The 27970-nt window shown below is 43.4% G+C and overlaps 1 protein-coding gene across 1 annotated transcript in view; it reads right to left on the bottom strand.

Moving 5' to 3' along the window:
* F13A1 (coagulation factor XIII A chain) overlaps nucleotides 1-27970 on the bottom strand; it is a 252196-nt gene that overhangs the window by 135392 nt on the left and 88834 nt on the right. The window contains exons 4-7 of the mRNA XM_075316465.1: nucleotides 23266-23517; nucleotides 20438-20556; nucleotides 15072-15179; nucleotides 272-446 (exon numbers count right to left, since the gene is read on the bottom strand). Of these exons, the coding sequence (XP_075172580.1) occupies nucleotides 272-446; nucleotides 15072-15179; nucleotides 20438-20556; nucleotides 23266-23517 (654 nt within the window). The remainder of the gene's footprint in view (nucleotides 1-271; nucleotides 447-15071; nucleotides 15180-20437; nucleotides 20557-23265; nucleotides 23518-27970) is intronic.

The raw sequence follows: 27970 nt of genomic DNA, 5'->3' as shown, positions 1-27970 counted from the left end.
ACCAGTGAACCTGAATCAGCCAATGCCCGGCTCTGGTTGAACAACTCTTAAGCATCCAGTTGCTTGTCAGACTCTGTAATGTGAACAGAGTCCGACGCCGCTGTGCCACCAAATGCGCGGAGAACCAAACATCACATGAAAATAGGGGGTCAAAGGGTAAAAATGAGGTGGCTCCTGGAAATATTATACAGCATATAAATTGAAAGCACTTAGTCCTATTTAAATGCATCAGGTCACTTTTTTTCTAAGTTTTTCAGTATTTTATACTCACATGTGGTGAATACGCCGGCAAAGACCCAGCATTGCCCATATTTTACTGACAACTTAGAGCTATAATATTCCAACAATATCTCAATGCTTCCGGTCCAAGCAGATGGTGATACCCCATAAGTGTAATCATTATTCCAGCTTCCTGCAATCACACCATCATCATCTTGGCCATTTATCTATAAAATGTAGACAAAAAACAGATGTGTTGTGTATTTTAGACATAAAATATAATATGGTACATGCTGAACATATTAAAGCTGTTTATGAATTCAGGTCAAATATAGCAAAAAAGAGGTGAAATAACTTCACAAGAGTTGTTTTTCTTTAATAGCAACTTTTTTTTTATTAAAAGGTTCCCAAAACGGGATTGACCACAAGGTTTGCTGCCTGGAGCCCCAACAATCCGCTGTAATTTGCACGGGATACATATTAGCAAGCCATAAATTACCCTGCAGCACCCCGACAGGGGAAAAGGAGTATTACAGTTCTCATTAAAATAAAATGTTCATTTTGACCCTGGACTTGCTTGGTTCTCCAAACACAGTAAAATTCTTTTCAGCTGCTCTCTTCAAAATGATAGATGTAAAAAGAGGTTCTCTATTAACTTGCAATGGCCTAATTGGGTATTCAAAATAGGATTTTCTAAACTAGACAGACTCTTTAAGAAAGTCTGCGATATTTTAACAACTGAACACGTGAGGCAGCATTATGGGGACAATTCATTATTGTGTTTATGCCGGAATTCTGGTGTAAAATACCATATTTGCTTATTTGCTACATTTGGCTTATACACGCCAGTTTCAGCCAGCTATATGGACGGGACATGGACAGGATGGGTCATGGCTACGTCTGCCTGTCAAATTAAAGGGTTATTTACATCTCCAAGATCCTATCCCAATATGTAGTAGGTATAATAATAATAATAATAATAATAATAATATTAGCAAATACCTTCAATTAGAAATGTAGTATAGTTCTCCTGATATATCCATGTCTCTTACCTCATGTGTAGGGCATTTTAGATTAGGTATCTATGGTTACATCCACTTATATATTGACAGTTTTTTTTAGTTGCTTGTAGTTGTAACCATGGATGCCTAAGCGGCAATGCTCTGCACATGAGGTAAGCGACAAGACTATATCAGGAAAACTATACTACATTTCTAATTGGAGGTATTTACAAATTCCCACACAAAGTTTTGCACAAACTTCACCGATTGTCATGACGGCATCCCACTGTTCAGAGTGAAGATTCTGAAATTCTGCCCTATGGTTTCTCTAGTGTCTGCTATCAACACAGGTAGACTCAGGCGTACACCTGCTGTGTGCTGAATCATAGTCAGGCTAAAAAGATTTAAACTCTGCTAGTCTGCTTGCTCCTTTAATCTCATGTTGTGGAGAGACCTATCACATCTGCTTCCCTCCTATTTATGGTGGTGGAATCCTTCTACCCTTGCCAGCTATAGTTTGTTCTTTGTTGGTCTGTGAATTTAGATATCTAAGACTCTCAGGTGAAAGTTGTGCTTATTGGTAGGGGCAGTTGTGGTGCTTACCCTTGTTGTTTAATACTTCCTTCCTCCTCTTGTTGTCTTTACCTTTGTGTGTGTGCTGTGTGACAGAGTTTTGGTTTTCTCTTATGTGTCTTTATCTGTGGTTTTCTACACACTCCTGTCCCATCCCTCACTGCGATGAGGGGGAATCAGATCAGTACTGGTCAGGAGCAAGGCCAGGAAGCAGACTGAAGCATCTCCACCATTATCCCTGAGATTAGCGATAGCATAGGGTTCCTTAACTTGAGCAATAGCTAAGGAGCCCCGGTTCCACGCTATCTTAAAATCACCGTGACGCACAAATATTATTATTATTATTATTATTACACCTACTACATATTGGGACATGATCTTAGATATGGGAATAACCCTTTAATGAAAAGTTATGCCACTCCAGAAACATACTCCAGTCCCTGATTGCAGTACATTACTGGTGGTGGCGCAAGCAGATTAATAAATGCACCTAATTTATGCACCTCTTAATTTACGCACCCTTCATTAAGTCTTGTGCTCACAACGCCGGTCTTAAAGATTCCACCTTTGTTTGTTAGGCTACCAAATATATTTAATAAAGTTGTTATGCCAACATGATCATTTCTATTCACAGTACCCATTTCTTTCTTTTTCTCTGATATACAAGTCCATCGATATTCGTTCAATTCACACTAGCCAACGCAACCAGTTGGCCAGGAAATATGACTGTTTTGTTATCATATAGCATGCATGCTTTTGGCAGCAAAGCACTTGTTTAAAGGGAGTGATATGCTGCTTATAGGTATCATTTTTATGCTGGCATATGCAATCCAAACAGCTGCTCAACAAGTGTATTACTCATTCATCAGTTGATCGGGAACGTGTTTTCAATGGCAAATCATTGGGATTGAATATTCTTATGAAGCTTCATGCACTGATTCGACCCATGTAAACAGACCCAAATATTCTGGGGGTCTTCATATTTATATTTTTCTATTTTAGACTTGTTTATGTTGGACTAATGCTAGACTTCAGTTTATTAAAATCATTTACATTCTCTATCCTTGGTTAAACTGTACAAATGATCTGTTATAGATGTATGCATGTAATATTAAAATGTAGGGGCATCCATGCTAACATGTATCTCTATAAATTCCTCTATGAGAGTTAGTCTCCCCAATTAGTTAAATAATTTTACAATCTCTACTACTATTACATTTTACCATTTTGCATATGTTTAAAACAATGTTAAGATGCTACCCTCAATTAGGCCTCAAGTCAAGTTGTATGGCTTCCCTAGAGCATCGCTGTATCTTTGATGCCATGGGCAATTATACTCCGATATTATCCAGTCAATGACTAGAAATGACTTATTGCTGAGCATCAAATATTGGCCTGCCACTTTCCATCACACTATACTAAAAAGCATAATACTATAATGCACTTCTCATAAAGAATGGAGTAATGAGTCATTTTTCAACAATAGAATAGAGGTAGAAGAGCAAATTTAGTTATCTGCTACTTTGTTACCTAAAAACTTTGGAATATGAAAGAATAATATCTCATAAAAGCATGTATACCGATCAGCCATACAATGAAACCATTGACAGTTGAAGTGAATAACATTCACTTCATTATCTTGCTACAATGACACCTGTCAAGGGTGGGATGTCTTACGTTGCAAGTGAATAGTTGCGGTGTAGAATATAGAAAAGATGGGCAAATGTGACATTGACTAGGGCCAGATTGTGGTGGCTAGATGTCACAGCACGGGCTTGGGGAAGGTCCAGCGTGAGCCAAAACACACAACAGTGGTTACACCACAATAAACAAGAGGTATGCAGGAGGCACTTTAACAATGGATTGCCCTAGGCCTAGTGAGAGGGAAGATGGACACCTCCATCACTTACCTGCTGCTGTACCCTACACTCCTAGAACTCCCTATCTATACATGATCCTCACCTGTCACCGAGAAGGAACCTGAAGCCCTGAAAAGACATTACAATAGTCCCTGGCTATGGAGTGGGCAGGTGAAGGACGCTAGCCCCACTTCTGCACTAGAACAACACCGAGGAAGAAAGACAGATGAAGGAAAAAACTACAACAGACTGCTACAGTCAGCACCAAGACTGCAGCCACCACTGCAACTTCAACAGAGGGTTTCAGCAGCTCCTTCCACCTCCAGGTCCAGTATACAAATGGCAAAGAGAATAAGGGTATATAAAGGGACTGGGAATGGTCCCAAACCGGAAACACCTGAGCTGGTAATTAACCTGCTTGTTGGCAAGGTATATATAATATATATATCACATTAACCCTATGATTGCCAAAGGAAAGGAAAACATTTTTAATATTGATTGTCAAGTATGGAAATGACTCTCAAGTCCCGAATCTGTCACTAGTCTCGCAATGCAGAAAGACAGCCGTGACTCTAGATGACTAAGTCAGGACATCTGCAAGGGAAGAGGTGTTAAAGACTTAATAGTTAGCTAGCTAGTATGGATGAAAAATAAATATGTTAATTAAATAATTAGCGTATACCACCAGTCTTTTTAATTTGATCTTTTCTGGTCTTCTGCCTACTTTGTTTGACCTTGTTGGCCATAAGGTTAGACATTTTCTTATATGAATGATTGTGATTTTTTCTTAGAATTTGAATTAATTTATCAGTCTTCAACTCAGGTTACTTTAGGAGCTTCTCTTAGATGAAGAATGTTCAAGTCTGATGACAGGGATCTTTTTGTTGTTTTGTTTCCAAATCATGAATTTCTTGGGTTAAATCCAAAACTTTTTGTTTAGACTGTTTTTTGTTTTGGGCGTTCATTTTTATTAAAATGCCTCTAATAACCACCTTATTTGCATTCAATAGCAATTTAGGTGAGATATCAGTTTTATTCTCAATAGATTTTTATAGCCTGTTTGCTTTCCCTTTTAAATGATGGAGATTATTATGGGAATGAGTTGTATCTTCATATTTTTTCTGAATTCAAATTTCCATTTCCATACACTACAAAGCTTAGAGGATTATGATCTGACCATGTTTTTTTCTGGATTTCAACTTTTTATATCTAGAAATAGAGTGAAAATCTGTTAAAGGGAATTTGTAACCGGTTTTTGCCACTTAATCTGAGAGCAGCGTAACGTAGGGGCAGAGATCCTGACTCCAGCGGTGTGTCACTTACTGGGCTACTTAGTGTAGTTTTGATAAAATCACAGTTTAATCAGCAGTAGATTATCATTAGAGGATTACGTGGCATAGATGCTAGATTTGCAACAGAGAAATCATTGATTTGATCAAAATGGCAGCAAACAGCTCAGTAAGTGACACATCGCTGGCATCAGGGCCTCTGGCTGTACGTTATGTTTCTCTGAGATGGGGGAGCAAAAACCTGGTGACAGATTCACTTTAAAATTGTCTATTCTAGTAAAGACTTGATGTCAATTAAAATAGAACGCATATTTTTTTGATGATGAACTAAGACACCTATATACATCAAAAAGTTCCCTATTTAGCAGCCAATTTTTGAGTGTTAAGGATGGAATTCTAGAGGTAGAAGTTATATCCATTGTTTTACCCAGTTTTGGGCTCCACATTTTAAAAAGGACATTCAGAAGTTAGAGTCAGTTCAAAGGCGGGCAACTAGACTACTACAAGGAATGGAAGGCCTCCCATGTGATGACAGGTTGAAAAAGTTAGATATGTTTAGCTTAGAAAAAAGACGTCTCAGATGAGATCTCATTTATATGTATAAATACATGTGTGGTCAATATAAAGGACTGGCACATGACTTATTTCTTCCATAGACAATACTAAGGACCAGGGGGCACTCACTGCGAGTGGAAGAAAAGCGATTCCGGCAGCTAAATAGGAAAGGATTCTTTACAGTTAGAGCAGTCAGACTGTGGAATGCCCTACCACAAGAGGTAGTAATGGCAGATACTATAACAGCTTTTAAAAAAGGGCTGGATGATTTCCTCAGTACTCGCAACATTGTTGGTTATAAATGATTTAGTGGCAAAATGAATAATTGGTGGAAGAAGGTTGAACTAGATGGACCTAGGGCTTTTTTCAACTGTAAATGTGACACCCTGGCCTATCAGGTTGTCACAGGGTATTGTGCAATCTGTCCTTCTGCACAGTATCCACTCCTCCTTGGTTACGGATCCTGGTCCTCTGGTGTTGCTAACAGCTTAGCCAGTCAAAATCCTAGGAACACTTCGCACCGAAACCACCAGACACACCAATGCGGGGCCTGAAGGGAATAGGGCCGTCCACATGGGGGGTTGGTAGGGGAAAGTGAGAAAGTGACAGAGAAGTGAAACAGAAGTGAGAGGAGCAGGAGGTGGAAGGTGACTCTCTGAGAGGGAGAGGTCACCAGTCCAGAGCAGGGCTCCTGAAGTTTACTAGGTGGAAGACGTTGGTCTGGGCCTGGTAGGAGCTGGAACCCCGGTCGCAGGGGATCACATCAAGAGGCACGGACTGCCGAGGAGGGCAGCCGGCGGCCTTGAGCCATCACCGGGCAGGGGCCAGGGCACAACGGGGTACGTGGACCCTAGGCCAGGAAGTAGCTTCACACATCCTGGTAATTTACCCGACGGGGGTGAAGACTTCAAGATTCATCCCCAACATGCTCCAAAATCGGGGTACTAGCGCACCGATGGAATAAGACTTTGCCAAATTACAGTCCAAAGAAATCCTATGCGTGAACCCTGAGAGCAAGCTCACTCCTTTAGCCATACGGGTGAGCGGGACCCGAAAAGTTTCAAGCTTGAGGGTCAAACTAATTGGAAGGTGCCATGGAAAAGGCCACAGGCTAACAGCAACACCAAGGGCACGGATTCACACGAGCTCCCTCCATGCTGCAGCGGGTGGCGTTACCGACAAATCAATCCCCTGTAAATACTCCCTTCCTACGGTTGTGAGGGCGGACAGCCGTGCGAGCCCGGGTCTGGTCACCACTCGAGACGAAGTAACTAACCCGGATCCGAGCAGCCCTGCAGCGGCAGCGGCCCCCGTCCGCAACAGGGGCACATGTCAGGATGGTGGTTGTACCACGATGGGTGCACATACCAGCATTGGGCCACATCACAGCATCAGCATATTTTTACTTAACTTTACACTGTTCATGGCCTTCTTTCATTACAAGCCATGGACATCATTAAACATTAGACTCCTCTATTAAAACTGTTCCTTCTGTTGTTTGTCATTTTAAAACCAATAAACAATTATAAGAATACTAAATTAAACCTAACCCATCCAGTCCATTCATTACCTTATTATTCAATCTGCTAACCTACATACACATTCTAGGCTACCCGATACGTTAGAATCGGGCCACCTTCTAGTCTATATATATAGTTGCCTTATTCTGTCTGTCTGTCTGTCTGTCTGTCTTGCTCCAAAATTGTGTCCTTACGGTGACACAAAGCTGATTGGCCGCTGGGCTCGCCATGGCCCCGCCCCCCCGCACGGATTGGCCGCTCACCCAGGCAACCCGCCCACGCCCCGCCCCCCTCACGCAATGCACACTCGCTCTGGCCCCGCCCCCCGCACGCATTCCCCGAACCGACCGACACGGAGTCACGACTCCCAGGTGAGTACTGTACCCCCGGGAGCCCACATCAGCGTACGCCGCCAACCCAGCCGACACATACCCTCGCATTGCTAGGGTTGCCGCCGTATGCTGGTGTGGGCTCCCGTGCGAGCGGGGGACGGGATACGCTGGTAACCATGGTAGTATAGTTACCAGCGCATCAAGGTCCTGCAGCGGCGGAACATACACACACGCACGCACACATACACACATCAGATCACACTCACTCTCACACACACCTCACACACACATCACATCGCATCCACACACTCACAACATCCTGGGATATCGCTTGCTTCTCAGCGGCGATACTGTGCAGTGAACTTCCAGGACCTGCCGGAGGATCACATGGCCAGAAGCATGTGGTATCTCCGGATGTTGTGAGTGTGAGCGCGTATGTGCAATATCGTCAATGTGTGTGTGCGTGAGTGTATGCGATCGGGTGTGTGTGAGTGTATGCGATCAGGTGTGTGTGAGTGTATGCGATCAGGTGTGTGTGAGTGTATGCGATCGGGTGTGTGTGAGTGTATGCGATCGGGTGTGTGTGTGCGATCGGATCTGTGTCGGCAGAGGAGCACGGCGTGCTGGAGGAGGCTGGGAGGAGAGAGGCTGATCCTGGGGAAGGCTGGGAGGGGGAGGCTGAGAGAAGAGAGGCTGATGCTGGGGGAGGCTGAGGCTGGGGTAGGCTGGGAGGAGAGAGGCTGATGCTGGGGACAGAAAAGGCTGATGCTGGGAGGAGAGAGGCTGATGCTGGGGACAGAAAAGGCTGATGCTGGGGACAGAAAAGGCTGATGCTGGGAGGAGAGAGGCTGATGCTGGGAGGAGAGAGGCTGATGCTGGGAGGAGAGAGGATGATGCTGGGAGGAGAGAGGCTGATCGTGGGGAAGGCTGGGAGGGGGAGGCTGAGAGAAGAGAGGCTGATGCTGGGGGAGGCTGAGGCTGGGGTAGGCTGGGAGGAGAGAGGCTGATGCTAGGGACAGAAAAGGCTGATGCTGGGAGGAGAGAGGCTGATGCTGGGAGGAGAGAGCCTGATGCTGGGAGGAGAGAGGCTGATGCTGCGGGCAGAGAGGCTGATGTTGCGGGCAGAGAGGCTGATGCTGGTGCAGCATGGGAGATGGAGCACGATGGGGGGTGCGTAGCATGGGGGATGGAGCACGATGGGGAGTGCGCAGCATGGGGGATGGAGCACATTTGGGAGTGCGCAGCATGGGGGATGGACTACGTTTGGGAGTGCGCAGCATAGCAGATGGACCACGTTTGGGAGTGCGCAGCATGGCGGATGGACCACGTTTGGGAGTGCGCAGCATGGCGGATGGAGCACGTTTGGGAGTGCGCAGCATGGGGGATGGAGCACGTTTGGGAGTGCGCAGCATGGCGGATGGAGCACATTTGGGAGTGCGCAGCATGGCGGATGGAGCACGTTTGGGAGTGCGCAGCATGGCGGATGGTGCACGATGGGGAGTGCGCAATATGGCGGATGGAGCACGTTTGGGAGTGCGCAGTATGGCGGATGGAGCACGTTGGGGAGTGCGCAGCATGGCGGATGGAGCACGTTTGGGAGTGCGCAGCATGGCGGATGGACCACATTTGGGAGTGCGCAGCATGGCGGATGGAGCACGTTTGGGAGTGCGCAGCATGGCGGATGGAGCACGTTTGGGAGTGCGCAACATGGCGGATGGAGCACGTTTGGGAGTGCGCAGCATGGCGGATGGAGCACGTTTGGGAGTGCACAGCATGGCGGATGGAGCACGTTTGGGAGTGCGCAGCATGGGGGATGCAGCACGATGGGGAGTGCGCAGTATGGCGGATGGAGCACGTTTGGGAGTGCACAGCATGGCGGATGGAGCACGTTTGGGAGTGCGCAGCATGGCGGATGGAGCACGTTTGGGAGTGCGCAGCATGGCGGATGGAGCACGTTTGGGAGTGCGCAGCATGGCGGATGGAGCACGTTTGGGAGTGCGCAGCATGGCGGATGGAGCATGTTTGGGAGTGCGCAGCATGGGGGATGCAGCATGATGGGGAGTGCGCAGTATGGCGGATGGAGCACGTTTGGGAGTGCACAGCATGGCGGATGGACCACGTTTGGGAGTGCGCAGCATGGTGGATGGAGCACGTTTGGGAGTGCGCAGCATGGCGGATGGAGCACGATGGGGAGTGCGCAGCATGGGGGATGGAGCACGTTTGGGAGTGCGCAGCATGGCGGATGGAGCACATTTGGGAGTGCGCAGCATGGCGGATGGAGCACGATGGGGAGTGCGCAGCATGGGGGATGGAGCACGATGGGGGGTGCGCAGCATGGGTGATGGAGCACTATGGGAGGTGCACACCTCCCCCAACACACACACACACACACACGCGCACTGCACAACACACACACACACTGGGAACCACAAACACTGCCCTACACAGACACCCACACACACAGACAACGCTGCACACACAACACCCAACACACAAACACCGCGGCATACATAAATATACGCACGTACCGCACAACACACACATTGCACAAAACATATCTCCCCCCAAAACACACCACACACACACAAACCGCGCAACACACACACACACAAAACGCTACAGACACACAGCGCTCCACAAACAACGCAACACACGCAACACACATACAACACCGCTCTCACCCCCCGCCACACCCAGACAACACCCAGAACATGTACAGCGCCCTACACAAACACTTGGTAAGTACACACAACAACATCTATATATATATAACAAAAATCATACATGAACTACACAATACGTAAATTCTAGAATACCCGATGCGTAGAATCGGGCCACCTTCTAGTAATAAATAAATGTGTTTATATAGTGTAGTGCCGCTGTGGACTCTCAAAGTTCCCATACTGACCCCTGTCTATAGCTGAAACAGGCTATAATGAGCATATAACCATCAGAACCGGATCAGATAAAAGAAGGAGATTTGATCTTAGAAATCACAGTTCCTTGCTTGTAACACAGGAGAAGCTACCAAAATACACTATTAAGAAAAGGCAGGCAGTACGATTCTCTGATCAATGTTCTGCTGAGGAATCTTGGATCCTAGCATTCATGTGGATGTTACTTTTGAAACATATTAACTACCAAAAATTGATGTCCACCAATTAAACCCCTGTATGACAAAGGTATTCCCTAATAGCAGTAGCCTCTACTAGCAGGATAATGCTCTCTGCCACACTACAAGAATTGTTCAGGAAGGAACACGATAAAGAGTTTGAGGTGCTGAACTGATGACCAAATTGCTCAGATTTTAATCCCATCCAGCATTTTTGAGATGCTGTGAAAAACAGGTCCAATCTATAAAGGTCCCCATTTTAAAACTTAGAGGACTTAAAGGGAACCTGTTAGGTGCAATATGCATCCAGAACCACGAGCAGTTCTGGGTGCATATTGCTAATCCTTGCCTAACTGTCCCTATATACAGAGGTGTATGTAAGCAGGGACTAGCGGGGCTTCTGCCCAAGGGCGCAACTGTCAGGGGGCGCTGTCGAGCTGCCTGATGCAACACAGTGAAAGGGGGGTGCGTTTGCCGCCCTGTAGTGGGAGCTGCCATTCTCTGAGCGCAGCTGTCACGATGACAGCCGCACTCATAGAAACTGCAGCGCGCGGCTCCCACTGCTTAATTGTCCTTGTATCTGTCAGACGTGAGGACAATTGAAGTAGTGCCCGCCAGCACTGACTTCCGGGTCAGAGAGACAGCTTTAGTGGGATCAAGTCAGCTGATCACACTGCTGACCTGGAAGTCAGGGGTGCAGCGCAGAGGCGGCAGAGAGTGCTGATGATAAGTGCTCCAGTGTGGAGCTGAAGACGGTGACACCGAAGAGGAATACTATGGGGTAAGGGGGGAGGTATCTATGGACACAGAATGGGGAGACAGATTGTGCTGAAAGGGATCTATCAGTGGACACAGTATGAGGGGACAGGGTGGGGAGAGGGCAGTATCTATAGACACAGTATGGGGGAGAGAGGATGGGGAGGGAGCAGTATCTATAGACACAGATAGAAGACAGAGGATGGAGAGGGGGCAGTATCTATAGACACAGTATGAGGGGGCAGAGAGTGAGGAGGGGGCAGTATCTATAGACACAGTATGAGGGGACAGAGGGTGGGCAGGGGGCAGTATCTATAGAAACAGTATGGAGGAGAGAGGATGGGGAGAGGGAGTTATCTTTGGACACTGTATGGAGTGAGAGAGGATGAGAGGTCATGTATGGGGGGAGAGAGGATGAGGGGGGTCATGTATGGGGAAAGAGAGGATGAGGGGTGATGTATGGGGAGAGAGAGGGTGAGGAGTGATGTATGGGGAGAGTGAGGGCGAGGGGTGATATATGGGGGAGAGAGGATGAGGGGTGATGTATGGGGAGAGAGGGTAAGGCGTTATGTATGGGGAGAGAGAGGGTGAGGGGTGATGTATGGGGAGAGAGAGGGTGAGGGTTGATGTATGGGGAGAGAGAGGTTGAGGGTTGATGTATGGAGAGAGAGAGGGTGAGGGGTGATGTATAGAGACATGGTATGGGGAGCAAACGGGAAAGAAATTTTGAGGACACAGAATAAAGAGTGAAAAAGTATATGGACACGCAGGAGGTAGTGAGGAGACAGTAAGGCATGAGAAAAACATGAGGCAGCACAGAATAGAGACTGGGTAGTGGAGGGGGCGGTATGGAGAGGGGGCAGAATCGGAGGACAGTGTGAGGCCATAGCGAGGAAGAGTGTGTGATGAGAGAGCACAGTATAAAAACTGGGTAGTATAAGGGGACACAGTGTAAAGGACAGTATGAAGAGGCTCAGTATGGAAAGGAGAGGGCAATGTGGAGGGCATGTACCATAAGAGAGACAGTGTGGGGTCATAGGGTGATATTTTGTGCAGAGAACACAGTGAGGGGTCATTATTTATTCTGGGGCACAGTGTAGGGCAGATATTTTTAACCCTAGAACGCGCAACCATAGAAATCTACCATAGAAAACAAGTGACCTGCGAGGCCCCAGGTATGCGTTCTAGGGTTAAATAGGAGTATTCTAATCATTCTGCTATTTTTAGGGGCATTATGTCGGGATGTGCTGCAGAAGACTGGAGAAGATGGAAATCTGCAGAGACGAGATGTGAATGTGAAAAGTCATCATGGTGTCAGGACAAGGTGAAGAATAGAAAGAAATGACTAGAGACAACATCATCTATAACGTACCTGAATGTAAATGTTTATTTGTGATACTGACTATGTCTCATAATTAGGCATTGGTCCCACTTGTGCATTGCTTCTGATATGAGCGCATTGGGACCCCCACTGATCAGCTGTTCTTGGTGCAGGTGGCTGGAAATGCTTATTTCTGGATCTGCATCGTCCTCTGATAGTGTCCGCGGCCAGGTACTGCACATCCGCCTCATTGATTTTAATAGAAAGCTGCTGCCACTATCAAAAGACGGAGCAGATTCAGAACTGAGCACTTCCAGCCACCTGCCACCACTTGCACGGCACCTAGAGCAGGCGATTGGCTGGGGTGCCAGGTGCCGGACCCTGACGAATCGGACATTGGTTATCTATACTAAGGAAAGGCCATCAATGTTAAAGTAGTGGACAATCTCTTTAATAAAGTCTTGTGCCATCTGACCAGTTAAGGTTTACTATGTTTGTATTTATGTTGTTAGGAGCATTAAAGGGGTTGTCCAAGTTTGTGATAAGTCTGCAGTCACTCTATGTGTCACTTTATGTGACTGCAGACTTCTGCATTTTCACAGTGCACACACTGCATGCTGTCAAGATTCTCTGGTGATGGTGGTGACAGTGGGAGGTTACGAAGCTGCAAGTATGCGATTTACATAGATGTGGTCACGTACTGAACAGACATGCTCAATGAAAATGAATTGACTGAGGCTGGACACGTCAAATCAGAATGTGGCCAGAAGTATACAAATCTCATACTTGTGCTCACATGATCGTCCATTCTCGTCACTAGTACCGGGAAATCCTAAAAGTGTGCAGAGCATGCATTTAAAGGATTAAGAAGCCTGAAATCACGAATAGAGTCACTTTAGACTTTCATCTCTAATATGGACAACCCCTTTAATTACAAAATTAAGCAGTGTAGTATCCTCAGTTCTAACAGCATGTAATATACCCACTGTCACAATTCAGCTCTGCTAGCTGGTTCCAGCAGTCACCACATGGCCACTCCATCATATGTGATTTTCATACTTGCATGTGAAAATTAGCCTTTCTTCATACGTTTGTCATTGAGAGAATTATGATGAGAAACTCGTCATCACGTGACTGTAAGTGAGCAAATTACATATGATTGATTGGTCACATGACGACCACTCAAACTGCTTGGTAGGCGTTGGGTGTGGGGTCGCCAAACTGAATTCTTGCCTTGCGTGCTGGAAAGCCTAGATACACCTCTGCCTGTATACACTAGCATAGAAAAGTATTTCTAAAGATCATTTATGATATGCTAATGAGCGCAGGGACTAGTTGCAAGGGCTTTAGTTCATGCGCTCATTCCACCCTCTTAGCATGTTAGTACACCCACAGGGGCATGCGAACATGCTGTTCAATGCCCATTGCCAGCATCATCATTGGCAGTAACGCGCATAACTGTGTCTGTTGCACCACCTCAGAATACTGGTCATAGGGTCAGTGCGCATGATCAGAAGTCCCCGGCACTTCTCGTGATGGGCACTACATCAGTTTGAAGCTGGGACGCGTACACCCGGCTTCATAGTGCGCATGACCCAAGTTCGGGGATCATGCGCACTGCACTAAAATCAAGCGTCGGGCGCAATGGCAGCAGAGGTGAGTGCGACCATGCCTCTGACGCGGCGCATTAATTAGCATGTTAGTACGCCCACAGGGGCGTGCATACATGCTAAGCAGGCTGACTAGCCAGGGGAAGTAACGCCCTTGTCGCTGGCCTCATTAGTAGATAATGAAGGATCTTTAGAAATACTTTTTCTAAAGATCTCTTTATCTATGCTACTAGATACAGGGACTGTTAGGCAAGGATTAGCAATATGTACCCAGAACTGCTTGTGGTTCTGGGTGCACATTACATCTGACAGGTTCCCTTTAAAGGGTCTACTACTAATGTCCTTGTGCCAGATATCACTGACACTTTCAGACGTCATGTCTAGTCCATGCCTGAATAGATCAGATTTATTTTGGCAACACAAAGGAGGCCTACACAATATTATATTTAATGTTATGGCTGATTAAGGCTATGTGCCCACGCTGCGGATTTTGCGCGGATTTTGCCGCGGATTTGCCCCGGATTTACCGCGGATTTTCCGAAAATCTGCAGCAGCGGCACTTCCAAGCCATTTCAATGGCATTTTGGAAATGCTCTGTCCATGCTGCGGATTTTTCCGCGGCGGATTTGCCGCGGATTTTGATCCGGAAAAATCTGCAGCATGTCAATTATTGTTGCGGATTTTGGTGCGGATTTTGGGTATAGAATGGGGAAAAAAAAAATCTGCATCAAAATCCGCGGCAAATTCGCGGTAAATCCGCGGCAAAAAAATGTGCGGATTTGCCGCGAAAGTCGCGGATTTTCATGCAGAAAAATCCGCAGGTACATTCTACCGTGGACACATAGCCTAATAGATACTGCAAAGAAATCATTACAGAAATAATAACAGTGTGAACCTTTGTAATAAATCAAATAAAGCACATACCACCGCAGATCCAATACGGCTGATCTTTATAGGATTTCCTCTTCCAGAAAGATCAAGTTGAGCTTTGTCCATTAAAAACAGGCAAGCATCAAGTATCTGCTCTTCAAACTGTAATTACAAGAAATGAAGTGTTCTTTAATAGTCATGTGCAGTTATGAGCTACAGTAAAATCTATTATATATTACAAATCGATTCAATGATAAGTCATTTAATATTAAAGGTGTTTTGGGATTTTTTTTAATGTACTTTTTGCATAGACAAGTAATAAAAGTTTGCGTCATATTTGCGAATTTGAAAATTTTCACACAAATTGCCACTTTTCAAAAGCAAAAAAACTGTGCAGGATATTAAGGGAATCTGCCAATCAGAGCAACCCTCCTAAGCCATTAATATGGCACGCAGATCATAAGAATGTGAATACGGTGATACCATGAAATCTGCTATCTGATGTCTTATTCCAGAGAAATCTTCAATTTTGTAACATGTAAATGAGCTGTTAAGATCCATGGGTTGGACACTGATCTCCCTCAGAATCTGCCTCTAGAGTCAGTTTTAAATGAAAAGCGACATCACTAGTCTGAGACATGTACTGACTGACATTAAATCAAGCAAGACAACATAGGTTGGATAACCATTACATCACTTTTAGGCCAGAGAAACAAATGGTATGACTCCAATGTAATTAAAAATATTTAATTTTATTGCAAAATCATAAAATCAAAACATAATAAGACAAAACAACATTCACAGCAGTAAATCCTCAATAGAAGGTGGACCGGTATCATGCATGAAAAAATAGTAAATGAAACAATCACATTACATATTAGCATATATGCAGTAATAATATTCCATAGAGAAAAATATACACAAATCACTGCTGGGGTTTCAACAATCAATCACCCTCAGAGATGGTATAATCCCCAGGAATACTAACATCATACAAGTATACACAAAGTATTTCAAATCTTGTGTCAGCCAATAGTTGGTGATGGTATTTAATCCCTGCTCATAGTGGGCTAGGGGACACTCACACACTTGCTGGGGTTAAACCATAGACCACCCTCACGGATGATATAATCCTGGTGAGTGATAAAACCAACCATATGCTGACCAGTGAGAAAGATACCGCAACACCTGCCTGTCCCAACGCGCGTTTCACCCTCTTCCTCAGGGGACGTATGCTATTTTTTTGATTTTGCAATAAAATTAAATATTTTTAATTACATTGGAGTCATACCATATGTACTGACTGACAGTCTGCTCTCTTGATCTTACTACAGAACCGTACTTGATTACAACTAACACTTGTTCAGCTTCTATGTCACAAGCAGCAGGTGTAGGGAAAGAGACAGTATTGCAGAGATGAGCTTTGTCTCATTACAAACACTACTGCAGCCATTGCTCTTCTCTTGGTGCTGTCAGTTATAATATACTGCCCTCCCCTCACACTGATTGTGTAGAGGATACTGAATACAGTTAGGTCCAGAAATATTTGGACAGTGACACAAGTTTTGTTATTTTAGCTGTTTACAAAAACATGTTCAGAAATACAATTATATATATAATATAGGCTGAAAGTGCACACTCCCAGCTGCAATATGAGAGTTTTCACATCCAAATCGGAGAAAGGGTTTAGGAATCATAGCTCTGTAATGCATAGCCTCCTCTTTTTCAAGGGACCAAAAGTAATTGGACAAGGGACTCTAAGGGCTGTAATTAACTCTGAAGGCGTCTCCCTCATTAACCTGTAATCAATGAAGTAGTTAAAAGGTCTGGGGTTGATTACAGGTGTGTGGTTTTGCATTTGGAAGCTGTTGCTGTGACCAGACAACATGCGGTCTAAGGAACTCTCAATTGAGGTGAAGCAGAACATCCTGAGGCTGAAAAAAAAGAAAAAATCCATCAGAGAGATAGCAGACATGCTTGGAGTAGCAAAATCCACAGTCGGGTACATTCTGAGAAAAAAGGAATTGACTGGTGAGCTTGGGAACTCAAAAAGGCCTGGGCGTCCACGGATGACAACAGTGGTGGATGATCACCGCATACTTTCTTTGGTGAAGAAGAACCCCTTCACAACATCAACTGAAGTCCAGAACACTCTCAGTGAAGTAGGTGTATCTGTCTCTAAGTCAACAGTAAAGACTCCATGAAAGTAAATACAAAGGGTTCACATCTAGATGCAAACCATTCATCAATTCCAAAAATAGACAGGCCAGAGTTAAATTTGCTGAAAAACACCTCATGAAGCCAGCTCAGTTCTGGAAAAGTATTCTATGGACAGATGAGACAAAGATCAACCTGTACCAGAATGATGGGAAGAAAAAAGTTTGAAGAAGAAAGTGGACGGCACATGATCCAAGGCACACCACATCCTCTGTAAAACATGGTGGAGGCAACGTGATGGCATGGGCATGCATGGCTTTCAATGGCACTGGGTCACTTGTGTTTATTGATGACATAACATCAGACAAGAGTAGCCGGATGAATTCTGAAGTGTACCGGGATATACTTTCAGCCCAGATTCAGCCAAATGCCGCAAAGTTGATCGGACGGCGCTTCATAGTACAGATGGACAATGACCCCAAGCATACAGCCAAAGCTACCCAGGAGTTCATGAGTGCAAAAAAGTGGAACATTCTGCAATGGCCAAGTCAATCACCAGATCTTAACCCAATTGAGCATGCATTTCACTTGCTCAAATCCAGACTTAAGACGGAAAGACCCACAAACAAGCAGGACCTGAAGGCTGTGGCTGTAAAGGCCTGGCAAAGCATTAAGAAGGAGGAAACCCAGCGTTTGGTGATGTCCATGGGTTCCAGACTTAAGGCAGTGATTGCCTCCAAAGGATTCGCAACAAAATATTGAAAATAAAAATATTTTTTTTGGGTTTGATTTATTTGTCCAATTACTTTTGACCTCCTAAAATGTGGAGTGTTTGTAAAGAAATGTGTACAATTCCTACAATTTCTATCAGATATTTTTGTTCAAACCTTCAAATTAAACGTTACAATCTGCACTTGAATTCTGTTGTAGAGGTTTCATTTCAAATCCAATGTGGTGGCATGCAGAGCCCAACTCGCGAAAATTATGTCACTGTCCAAATATTTCTGGACCTAACTGTATATGTTAGTAGTAGTTAGGCACAGCTCTGCTGCAGAGCTGGCAACAATATGAGAAGAGAGCTAGAGTTGCATATGTGTTTCTAATTAAACAAAGCTCAGGTCTGCTGTGTACTGTCCTCTTCCTACATTGGCTGCCATTGAGATGCAAGCTGAAGAGGTGTTGTTGAAATCCCACACAGCTCTACAGTGAGATCAGGAAAACAAACTGTTAGTTATTACATGTCTGACACTAGTAACACCCCCTTTCATTTCAAACAAGCTCTGGAGACAGATTCTCATCTAGCTCAGTCTCCAGTCATTCAATCTAAACAGTTCATTTACATATTAAGAAAAATTAGAAATTCTCTGATATACGACAACAGATATAGGATTTAAAGTTATCATTTTACTAAATTTTCTATAACCTACATGACCATACAAAGACCTTTCACCAGTTTTAGCATGCTAAATGTTATCTAATTAAAATAAAGAAAAAAATAAAATTATGTGAAAAAAGTGCTATTCAACTAGAAACTAGAGAATCAGTCCATGGTATTGTTCACCACTTTTATTGGATCAACAAAATCAGGTTACAAGTAGTGATAGGCAGACCTGCAGATACCGGGTCCAACCGGGTTTAAAAAAAAAACAGCGGTTGTGGCCCAGAATTGATCCCAGATATCTGGCCAGACACGGGTCCACATATAGGTCTATGGGGAACAGAATCCACTGTTTTAAAATGGTAGTAGAAGGGATTGTATCGCTACTTCGGGGCTGCTCATTATCCTTCATACATATTCACTGCTTCCCCCACCCACCGGCAGTCCTGGCATCTCTGATTGGTTGCAGTCAGAGGCGCTCCCACTCTTTGTGACAGCGTGCCTGACTAATTTTAATCACAGATGCTGTGGGCGTGTCTATAGTGTGAAAGAAATTAAAAGAAAACACTGTTGTAGGGTCCCCCCATATTGATACCCAGCACAGATAAAGCATACAGCCGTGTACTTATCTTGGATGTGTATCAAAATAAAATGAACCGCATGTGGCTTTTTTAAAAATTATTTAAATAAATAATTTAAAAAAATCGGCATGTGGTCCCCACCTAATTTTGATATTCAGCCATGAGAAAGCCAACTGCGGGGTGCTGGTATTCTGGGAGAACCCATGGTTATTGGGCCTCCCTCAGCCTAAAAATAGCAGCCTGCAGATGTGACAATCCCGTAACTGTACCCAGCTCATCGCGATTGGTAGCAATCAGGGTGATAAGGGATTAATGATAGCTCACAGCTGCCACTAAGCCCTATATTAGTAATGGTAGGCATCTATGAGACCCCCATTACTAATCTGTAAGTGAAAAGAAATAAAACACAACATTTTAGTGAAAAAAAAATACATTTTTAATATAACAACCTAATATTATCCTAATATTATGCAATTCTGTGTACCACCTGTGGGTTCAAAATGCTCACTATACCCCTGGATAAAATCCTTGAGGGGTCTAGTTTCCAAAATGGGGGTCACTTCTGGGGGTTTCTGTGTTTAAGCATCTTGAGGGTTCTTCAAATGTGACATGATGTCCGCAATCTATTTCAGCAAAACTTTTGGCTGGGTACCAAATTGCGGGGTCAATTTTTTGGCTCTGTCCCTTGTAAAGTGGAAAAATTGGGGCTATAGCCAAATTAAGAGGAGAAATTGCAATTTTCTCCATTTCATATTGCAATCATTCCTGTGTAGCATGTGAAGTGTTAAAAAATTCCTGACAGCAGTTTTGAAGTATTTTAGGGTTCCTATTTTTAAAATTGTATACATTTTGGGGAGTTTCCAATATATAGGTCGCTCAAAGTCCATTTATATCTGAATAAATCCCTAAGGAAACAGGTTTTGTAAATTTCTTGAAATAATATCAAATTGCTGCTAAATTTTAAGCCTTCTAACATCGTAACAAAATAAAATAACGTTTGACAAATGATGCTGATGTAAAGTAGGCAAATGTTAAATGTTATTTTTTAATTAATTTCGACAGCATGACTAACTGATTTAGGGATATTAAAATTGATAGTTTGAAAATTGCTGAAATTTCTAAATTTTTGCCACATTTCTGATATTTTCACAAATGAACGCAAAAAATATTGACCTAAACTTATCATTATTATTAAGTACAATATGTCAAGAAAAAACAATATCAGAATCTACTTTAGCAGCACTTTATTTCATCATCTTTTGTTCAATATATTGTATTTTGGACTATTGCAAAGATATTCTCACCTGTCCATACTCCCAGCTTCTTGTCTTTATATTGCTAACTTCTCCATGGAAAATCACACCAACATCATTCATGACATATTCTTCTATCTCTTTTTCATTATCCAAGTAAACGGCATCCTCTGTAGCAGCAGAAATGTTAAGAACTTTAAAACATTTTTTTAATATATATTTACAGATCAATTTAACAGCCATAATGTAATAGTTTGTTTGTTTTTTTTACATATGCCAACGATATACATAAAAACCTATATAAGTAACATTACATTGATAGCTAACTGACTGGAAGACTAATTCTAGTTACTGTAATATACTGGCTGTATATGAAAAAACGTAATTTTGGCGTTTGGAATTTTTTTTGCTGCTATACCGTTTACCGATCAGGTTAATTGATTTTATATTTTGATAGCTCGGGCATTTCTGAACGCGGCAATACCAAATGTGTGCATATATATATTTTTTTTAACCCATTAGTTTTCAATGGGGTGAATGAGGGGTGATTTGAACTTTCAAGTTTTTTTAGTTTTTTTTAATTTTTTAAAACTTTTTTTTAACTTTTTTTTTATTTTACTAGGTGCCCTAGGGGACTATAATGATCAGCATTCTGATCGCTTGTTCCTTTTTGTAGATCACAGCAGCATTGCTCTGATCTGCACAAAAGCAGCTCTCCTCTCACACATGGCAGTCTGCTGGCAGTGAGAGAAAATGACTCCTGATAGCTACAGGAATCATCACATGACCCTGTGCCACAATGGCAACAATCAGAAATCACGTGATCACGTCACGTGACATCCGATGGTGCCAGGTAAGTGAATGCATACCGCAGGACACTGTTATATCGCACTGCCAGATTTTGACAGCGAGATGTAAGGGGTTAATAAGCATGGGTGGAACGCGCATCAACTCATACCTGGCAGGTGCATATGTCAGCTGTTGTTCAAATCAGCTGCCATGTGAGTGGATTGACGCAGGCTGCTGTGGGCAGCCCACGGGGATTACAGTGACACGATCCAAAATGTACTAAGTACGTCATGTGTCGTGAAGAGGTTCTTAAGCACCTTGTTACTGACCTGTGATACAGTATATGAGAATAGCCTTCCCCGATGGGTAAAAATACAATAGTTCTCAGTTTTGCCATGATCGGTATTGGCACCGACCATTCAACTCCCTAGATGTGGCTGTCAATAGTGACAGCGGCATCTAGATGGTTAACAGAGGGCTCCCTATTTATCCCCATCGGCACTCTAAGATCATGATTGTGTGGTTCTGATGGTTCCCATGGCAAATACGTCCCTTGATGAAGAGGTGAAACGTGAGTTGGGATTTCGGGAGGCCTCACATTATGGAATTGATAGGTTGGTACCTTACTGTGCTACTTAGCACAATTGGGTTATTATATTAGGTTGTAATGGCACGGTTGTCACAAGTAATAACAGCAGATAGATAAGTTGGGCATTGCAGTTGATTACTGTAACTGCACTAATCTTGTTAAAATAGTTCCATATAATTGTTTTCAACATAGGCTTGGATACGCTATTTGGTTATATTATATTGGTTACACTGGTACTTTTATTAAACTGTATGTATTAACAGTAGCCTTATAAGTGCACTAGGTGCCTTCAGCACAGGCATTGATGTACTATATGATTGTCCTCAATATATGGTTATATAACTATTGAATTGTATATATTATATCTACTATAGGTTTTTATCTTGCCCCCTTGTTTCTGCATGGTACCGTCATATATAGTATAATCTACATATGACTATAAATTAATATATCAATTCATTTGTGGTGAGGCGATCCCTGTTATGGACTCCTTGCTTTTTTTAATGGTCTTTTAATATTTTATACTACGGCACCTTGACCCCTGAGGAAGATTCTCTACAATTTAAAGAATTGAAACGTACGTAGGGCGTAATGGGGGCCTTCCCAAACGCCTGGATTGTCCATTGTACCTTCTATTCTACGGGTCTCTATGGGGCTTATTACTAGGCACGCCACAAGCACTATCTTGTGGAGCAAAAACCACTATATGTAGTGGATTTCTCGGGACTCTCTTGCATTTTGGACTAATAATTTTTGCATACTTATGCTAAATTATGTTATTGACTGTCCTTTAATGTATTTGTGCTCATGTCTTTTGCACAAAATTAATTATATTTACCTGTAGGTTTGTCCTGGTGGTCTGCTCCCTTATGTTGTGGTTATGTACCATCTATTTATATATATGTGCCTTGTGAACCTAGGGAGACTTTGTATTACACATATATTAATAATAATTTTTTGGCTCAGTCCTGGCGTTTTTGACTTTTAGAAAAAAGTTTTTATTGAAATTGTCACCAATGTGAAATAAAATATGTATACTTGCACTTTAAAAACTCTGATTTCTTGTCCTAAATTGTTATGATTATGAGTTTGTGCCACCCGAGGGATCTCTGTAGGTGCAGAACCCAGGGGAATTGTTACAGTATGGTCATTTGGAATCTCCTTCTAATGGTACCGTCATATATAGTATAATCTACATATGACTATAAATTAATATATCAATTCATTTGTGGTGAGGCGATCCCTGTTATGGACTCCTTGCTTTTTTTAATGGTCTTTTAATATTTTATACTGCAAATTCTGAATAAAATTAATTTGAGTTATTTGCACCATTTTTTCTCTTTGGAGATATTGCTAATTGTATTATGAGTGCTTCCCTATACTAAAGGGTTATGTCTATTCATAGTGACTACTATATAGCTAAAGTGAGACATGTCTGATTTTAAAAATTTGGTCTGATCACTAAGGAGTCAACATTCAAATGTGAAATCCTTTTTCTTACCTTTGCACCAAGGGTTAAAGAGAATATAAGTATCAGTGTCAGACCTTCGGGGTGTCCTCAGAATTCCATAAGGAGTTAACACTGCAATGTACAGGCGGAATTTGCCTATGATGCAATTTGGGGAAGACAATATTGATAGAGTGACAGAGTTGTAATCATTGAGAATAATTTTTGCTCCCCATTTTCCTTCTTCCAGCTCTTCCACAATTGGAATTGGTATATATGTGCCTTTGCTTTGTTGTGGGTATCGTCCTTAAATATAAAAACATAAGAAAATTGAGCTTAATTTTTTTTTAGAGTAAAAAGGCATTTTCCAAATTTTAAAGAGGATACATAGTTACATAGTTAGATAGGTTGAAATAAGATCTAGGTCCATCTAGTTCAACCTTCCTCCACCAATTCTACATTTGGTCACTAAGTCATTTATAACCAACAATGTTGTGTTTACTGAGGAAATCATCCAGCCCTTTTTGAAAAGCTGTTATAGTATCTGCCATTACTACCTCTTGTGGTAGGGCATTCCACAGTCTGACTGCTCTAACTGTAAAGAACCCTTTCCTATTTAGCTGCTGGAATCGCTTTTCTTCCACTCGCAGTGAGTGCCCCCTGGTCCTTAGTATTGTCTTTGGAAGGAATAAGTCATGTGCCAGTCCTTTATATAGACCACACATATAAATGAGATCTCTTCTGAGACGTCTTTTTTTCTAAGCTAAATATATGTAACTGACTCTAACTTCTGAGTGTCCTTTTTAAAATGTGGAGCCCAAAACTGAATCCCATATTCTAGATGTGGCCTTATAAGTGATTTATAGAGGGGTAACAATACATTGGGATCACAGGATCTAATCTCCCTTTTTATACACCCTAAAATCTTGCTTGCTTTAGCAGCTGCTGCTTGACATTGAGTGCTGCTGCTCAGCTTATTTGTAATGAGAATACCCAAGTCCTTCACATGTTCAGTAGTCCCGAGTTTGCTTCCATTTATTGTATATGCAGCTATAGGATTACTCCGTCCTAGGTGCATTACTTTACATAATAAGAAATAAATGACCTGTTTCTTTAAATGAAATGTATAAAGTATCAGTGACACAACTATCGATGGTTAAAGGCTCCAGTCACACCTGAGACATACATCCTAAATAACACTGTAAATGATAGTGAGAATGCTGATATATTAGTAGAGACAAATTTGAATCTCTAAAAATTTACACTCCCTCACAGAAGTCTCAAACACTTTGATTTACATTCACTTTCTGAGTCCCTTCTCCCTCTCATAGACATAGCTTCCTTACATGATGCAGATGCTACTGCCCCTTTATATAACATCATAATAACTAGAGCTCTCGATTTGGTCACCAAAGCCTGCACAATCAACAGGCAACCCTGGCACACAAGCCTGACTAAAGAACTGAGGTGGGTCTCCATTGTTGTTGAGTGAAGATGGAAGAGATCCCATTCCACCTAGCACTTCATTGCATACAAGCATTCCCTTGTCAATTTCAAGTCCACACCACACTCACTGCCGCAAAACAAACCTGCTTCTTATCTCTCATATTCTCTCTGTCTCACAACCCTAAATAGCTATTCAACACTTTAAATTCTCCCCTTAGTCCCCCTGCACCTCCTCCCTCTCCTCTTATCTCAGCTGAAGACTTTGACTCACTCTTCAAGTAGAAGATCAAAAACATCAGAAAAATCTTTGGCCCACAGTCAGCAGCCCCTCCCCATAACTACTGAGCCCTCGTCCTCCATAACCAGCTTCTCCACCATGACAGAAGATGAGCTCTCCTCTCTTCTCTCCAAATCACAACTCACCACCTGCGCACTTGACCCGCTCCTGTCTTACTTCATCCCCAACCTCACCACAGTCTTCATCCCAACCATAACCCATATCTTCAACCAATCACTAACAGCTAGTGTCTTCCCTTCATGCTTTAAACATGCCTCAAGCACACTCATGCTCATAAATATTTCCCTTGACCCATCCTCTGTCTAGCTATCGCCCCATAACACTTCTCCCTTATGCCTCAAAGCTACTGGAACAGCATGTCAATCTTTAAGTTTCCTACCACCTCTTCTCCTGCTCTGTCTTTAACCAGTTACAATATCACTTCTGACTGCATCATTCAACTGAAACTGCCCTAACTAAAGTCACCAATGACCTTCTAACTGCTAAAGCCAAGCGACAATACTCTGTTCTCCTCCTCCTAGACCTGTCTCCTGCCTTTGACCCTGTGGACCACTCCCTCTTGCTACAGATTCTCTCATCTTTTGGTATCACAGACTTGGCACTATCCAGGATCTAAGAACCGGACTTTCAGTGTCTCCCTCTCTCACACTACCTCTTCATCTCCCCCTATCATTAGGTGTCCCCTAAGGTTCAGTTCTAGGATCTCTGCTTTTTCCCATCTACACCTTCAGCCTGGGACAGCTCATAGAGTCCCATGGCTTTCAGTATCATCTCTACGATGATGATAACCAAAATCCCACAATGTCTTTCTGCTATTTCATCCTGCCTTTCTGCTCAATTTCTAAAACTGAACATGGACAAAACGGAATTCATCATCTCTCCCCCATCACACTCTACCACTCCACCAGACCTATTCATCAAAGTCAATGGTTGCTCACTCTCCCCAGTCCCTCATGCTCGTTGTTTGAGAGTAACCATCGACTCTGCTCTCTCCTTCAAGCTACATATTCAAGCCATTTCCACCTCCTGCCGACTCCAACTCAAAAGTATTTCCCGTATCCATACGTTTCTTGACAAAGAATATGCAAAAACACTAGTGCATGTCCTCATCATTCCCTCCTCAACTATTGCAACCTCCTGCTCTCTGGTCTCCCTTCTAACACTTTTGCACCCCTACAATGTATCCTAAACTCTGCTGCCCAAATAATCCATGCCCCCCCTCTATTCACTCAGTTCTTCTCTCTGCCAATTTCTTTACTGTCATGACATACAAAGCCATCCGCAACCTGTCTCCCCAGACATCTGTGACATAGTCTACCAGAATTTACCTGTACACAACCTCAGATCTTCACAAGATCTCTTTCTCTCCTTTCCTTTTATCTCCTTTTCCCAGAATCACATACCAGATCTCTCCCATGCCTCATCCATACTCTGAAACTCTCTTCCCCAACATATCAAACTCTCGCCTACCGTGGAAATTTTCAAAAGGAATCTGAAGACCCACCTCTTCCAACAAGCCTACAATCTGCAGTAGCCCTAAGTACACTGAATCACCACATAACCAACTCTACCTTCACTTACTGTATCCTCACTTATCCCTTGTAGACTGTCAGCCCTCGTGGGCAGCGTCCTCTCTGTACCTGTCTGTGCCTTGTATTGGCCATGATTATTGTACTTGTACGACGTATACCCCTTTTCATATGTAAAGCGCCATGAAAAAATGATGGTGCTATAATAATAAATACAGTAATAATAATAGTAATGTTCTTTTCTAAAATATACAATGTATAACTTGGCTTCTACTATTACATATACTTTATAGAACCAGGCTGCACATATACGCTTAGGACCCTTTGAGCCTTTTCATGCTTCAAGACCATAGTGTGACCACAAACCTCTGCACACTACAACCCCAATAATTATTTCTCCGGAGAGTGCTAGCTTTCAATTTTAAAGTTTGACGTCCTTAACATATTTGAGTGGTTCTAGTAGTGAAGTGATTAATGCACAGGATTTCTTAAATTCCACCAGTTGATATGTTTCTGGCTGATAATCAAATGTTCAGACTGTAACATCTGGCCTTGCTCTATTCTCCTATGGCAAGCTCCCTTTTGCTCTAGTCCACAATCCACAAGTAATCATTTGAATTCCTTTGACATCATTACACAAGGCCACTTAAAGGCCCCGTCACACTAAGCAACATCGCTAGCAACATCGCTGCTAACGAACAACTTTTGTGACGTTGCTAGCGATGTTGCTGTGTGTGACATCCAGCAACAACCCGGCCCCTGCTGTGAGGTCGTTGGTTGTTGCTGAATGTCCTGGGCCATTTTTTAGTTGTTGCTGTCCCGCTGTGAAGCGCAGATCGCTGTGTGTGACAGCGAGACAGCAACAACTAAATGTGCAGGCAGCAGGAGCCGGCTTCTGCGGAGGCTGGTAACCACGGTAAACATCGGGTAACCAAGAAGCCCTGTCCTTGGTTACCCGATATTTACCTTTGTTACCAGCCTCCGCCGCTCTCACTGTCAGTGCCGGCTCCTGCTCTGTGCACATGTAGCTGCAGGACACATCGGGTTAATTAACCCGATGTGTGCTGTAACTAGGAGAGCAAGGAGCCAGCGCTAAGCATTGTGCGCTGCTCCCTGCTCTGTGCACATGTAGCTGCAGTACACATCGGGTAATTAACCCGATGTGTGCTGTAACTAGGAGAGCAGGGAGCCAGCGCTCAGTGTGCGCTGCTCCCTGCTCTCTGCACGTGTAGCTCCGTGCGCTAGTAGCCAAGGTAAATATCGGGTTGGTTACACGATATTTACCTTAGTTACCAAGCGCAGCATCTTCCACGCGGCGCTGGGGGCTGGTCACTGGTTGCTGGTGAGCTCACCAGCAACTCGTGTAGCGACGCTCCAGCGATCCCTGCCAGGTCAGGTTGCTGGTGGGATCGCTTGAGCGTCGCAGTGTGACATCTCACCAGCAACCTCCTAGCAACTTACCAGCGATCCCTATCGTTGTTGGGAT

Source organism: Anomaloglossus baeobatrachus, chromosome 6 (genome assembly GCF_048569485.1).
Source record: "Anomaloglossus baeobatrachus isolate aAnoBae1 chromosome 6, aAnoBae1.hap1, whole genome shotgun sequence".
Lineage (NCBI taxonomy): Eukaryota > Metazoa > Chordata > Amphibia > Anura > Aromobatidae > Anomaloglossus > Anomaloglossus baeobatrachus.
This window is presented reverse-complemented; position numbering and strand designations above follow the sequence as displayed.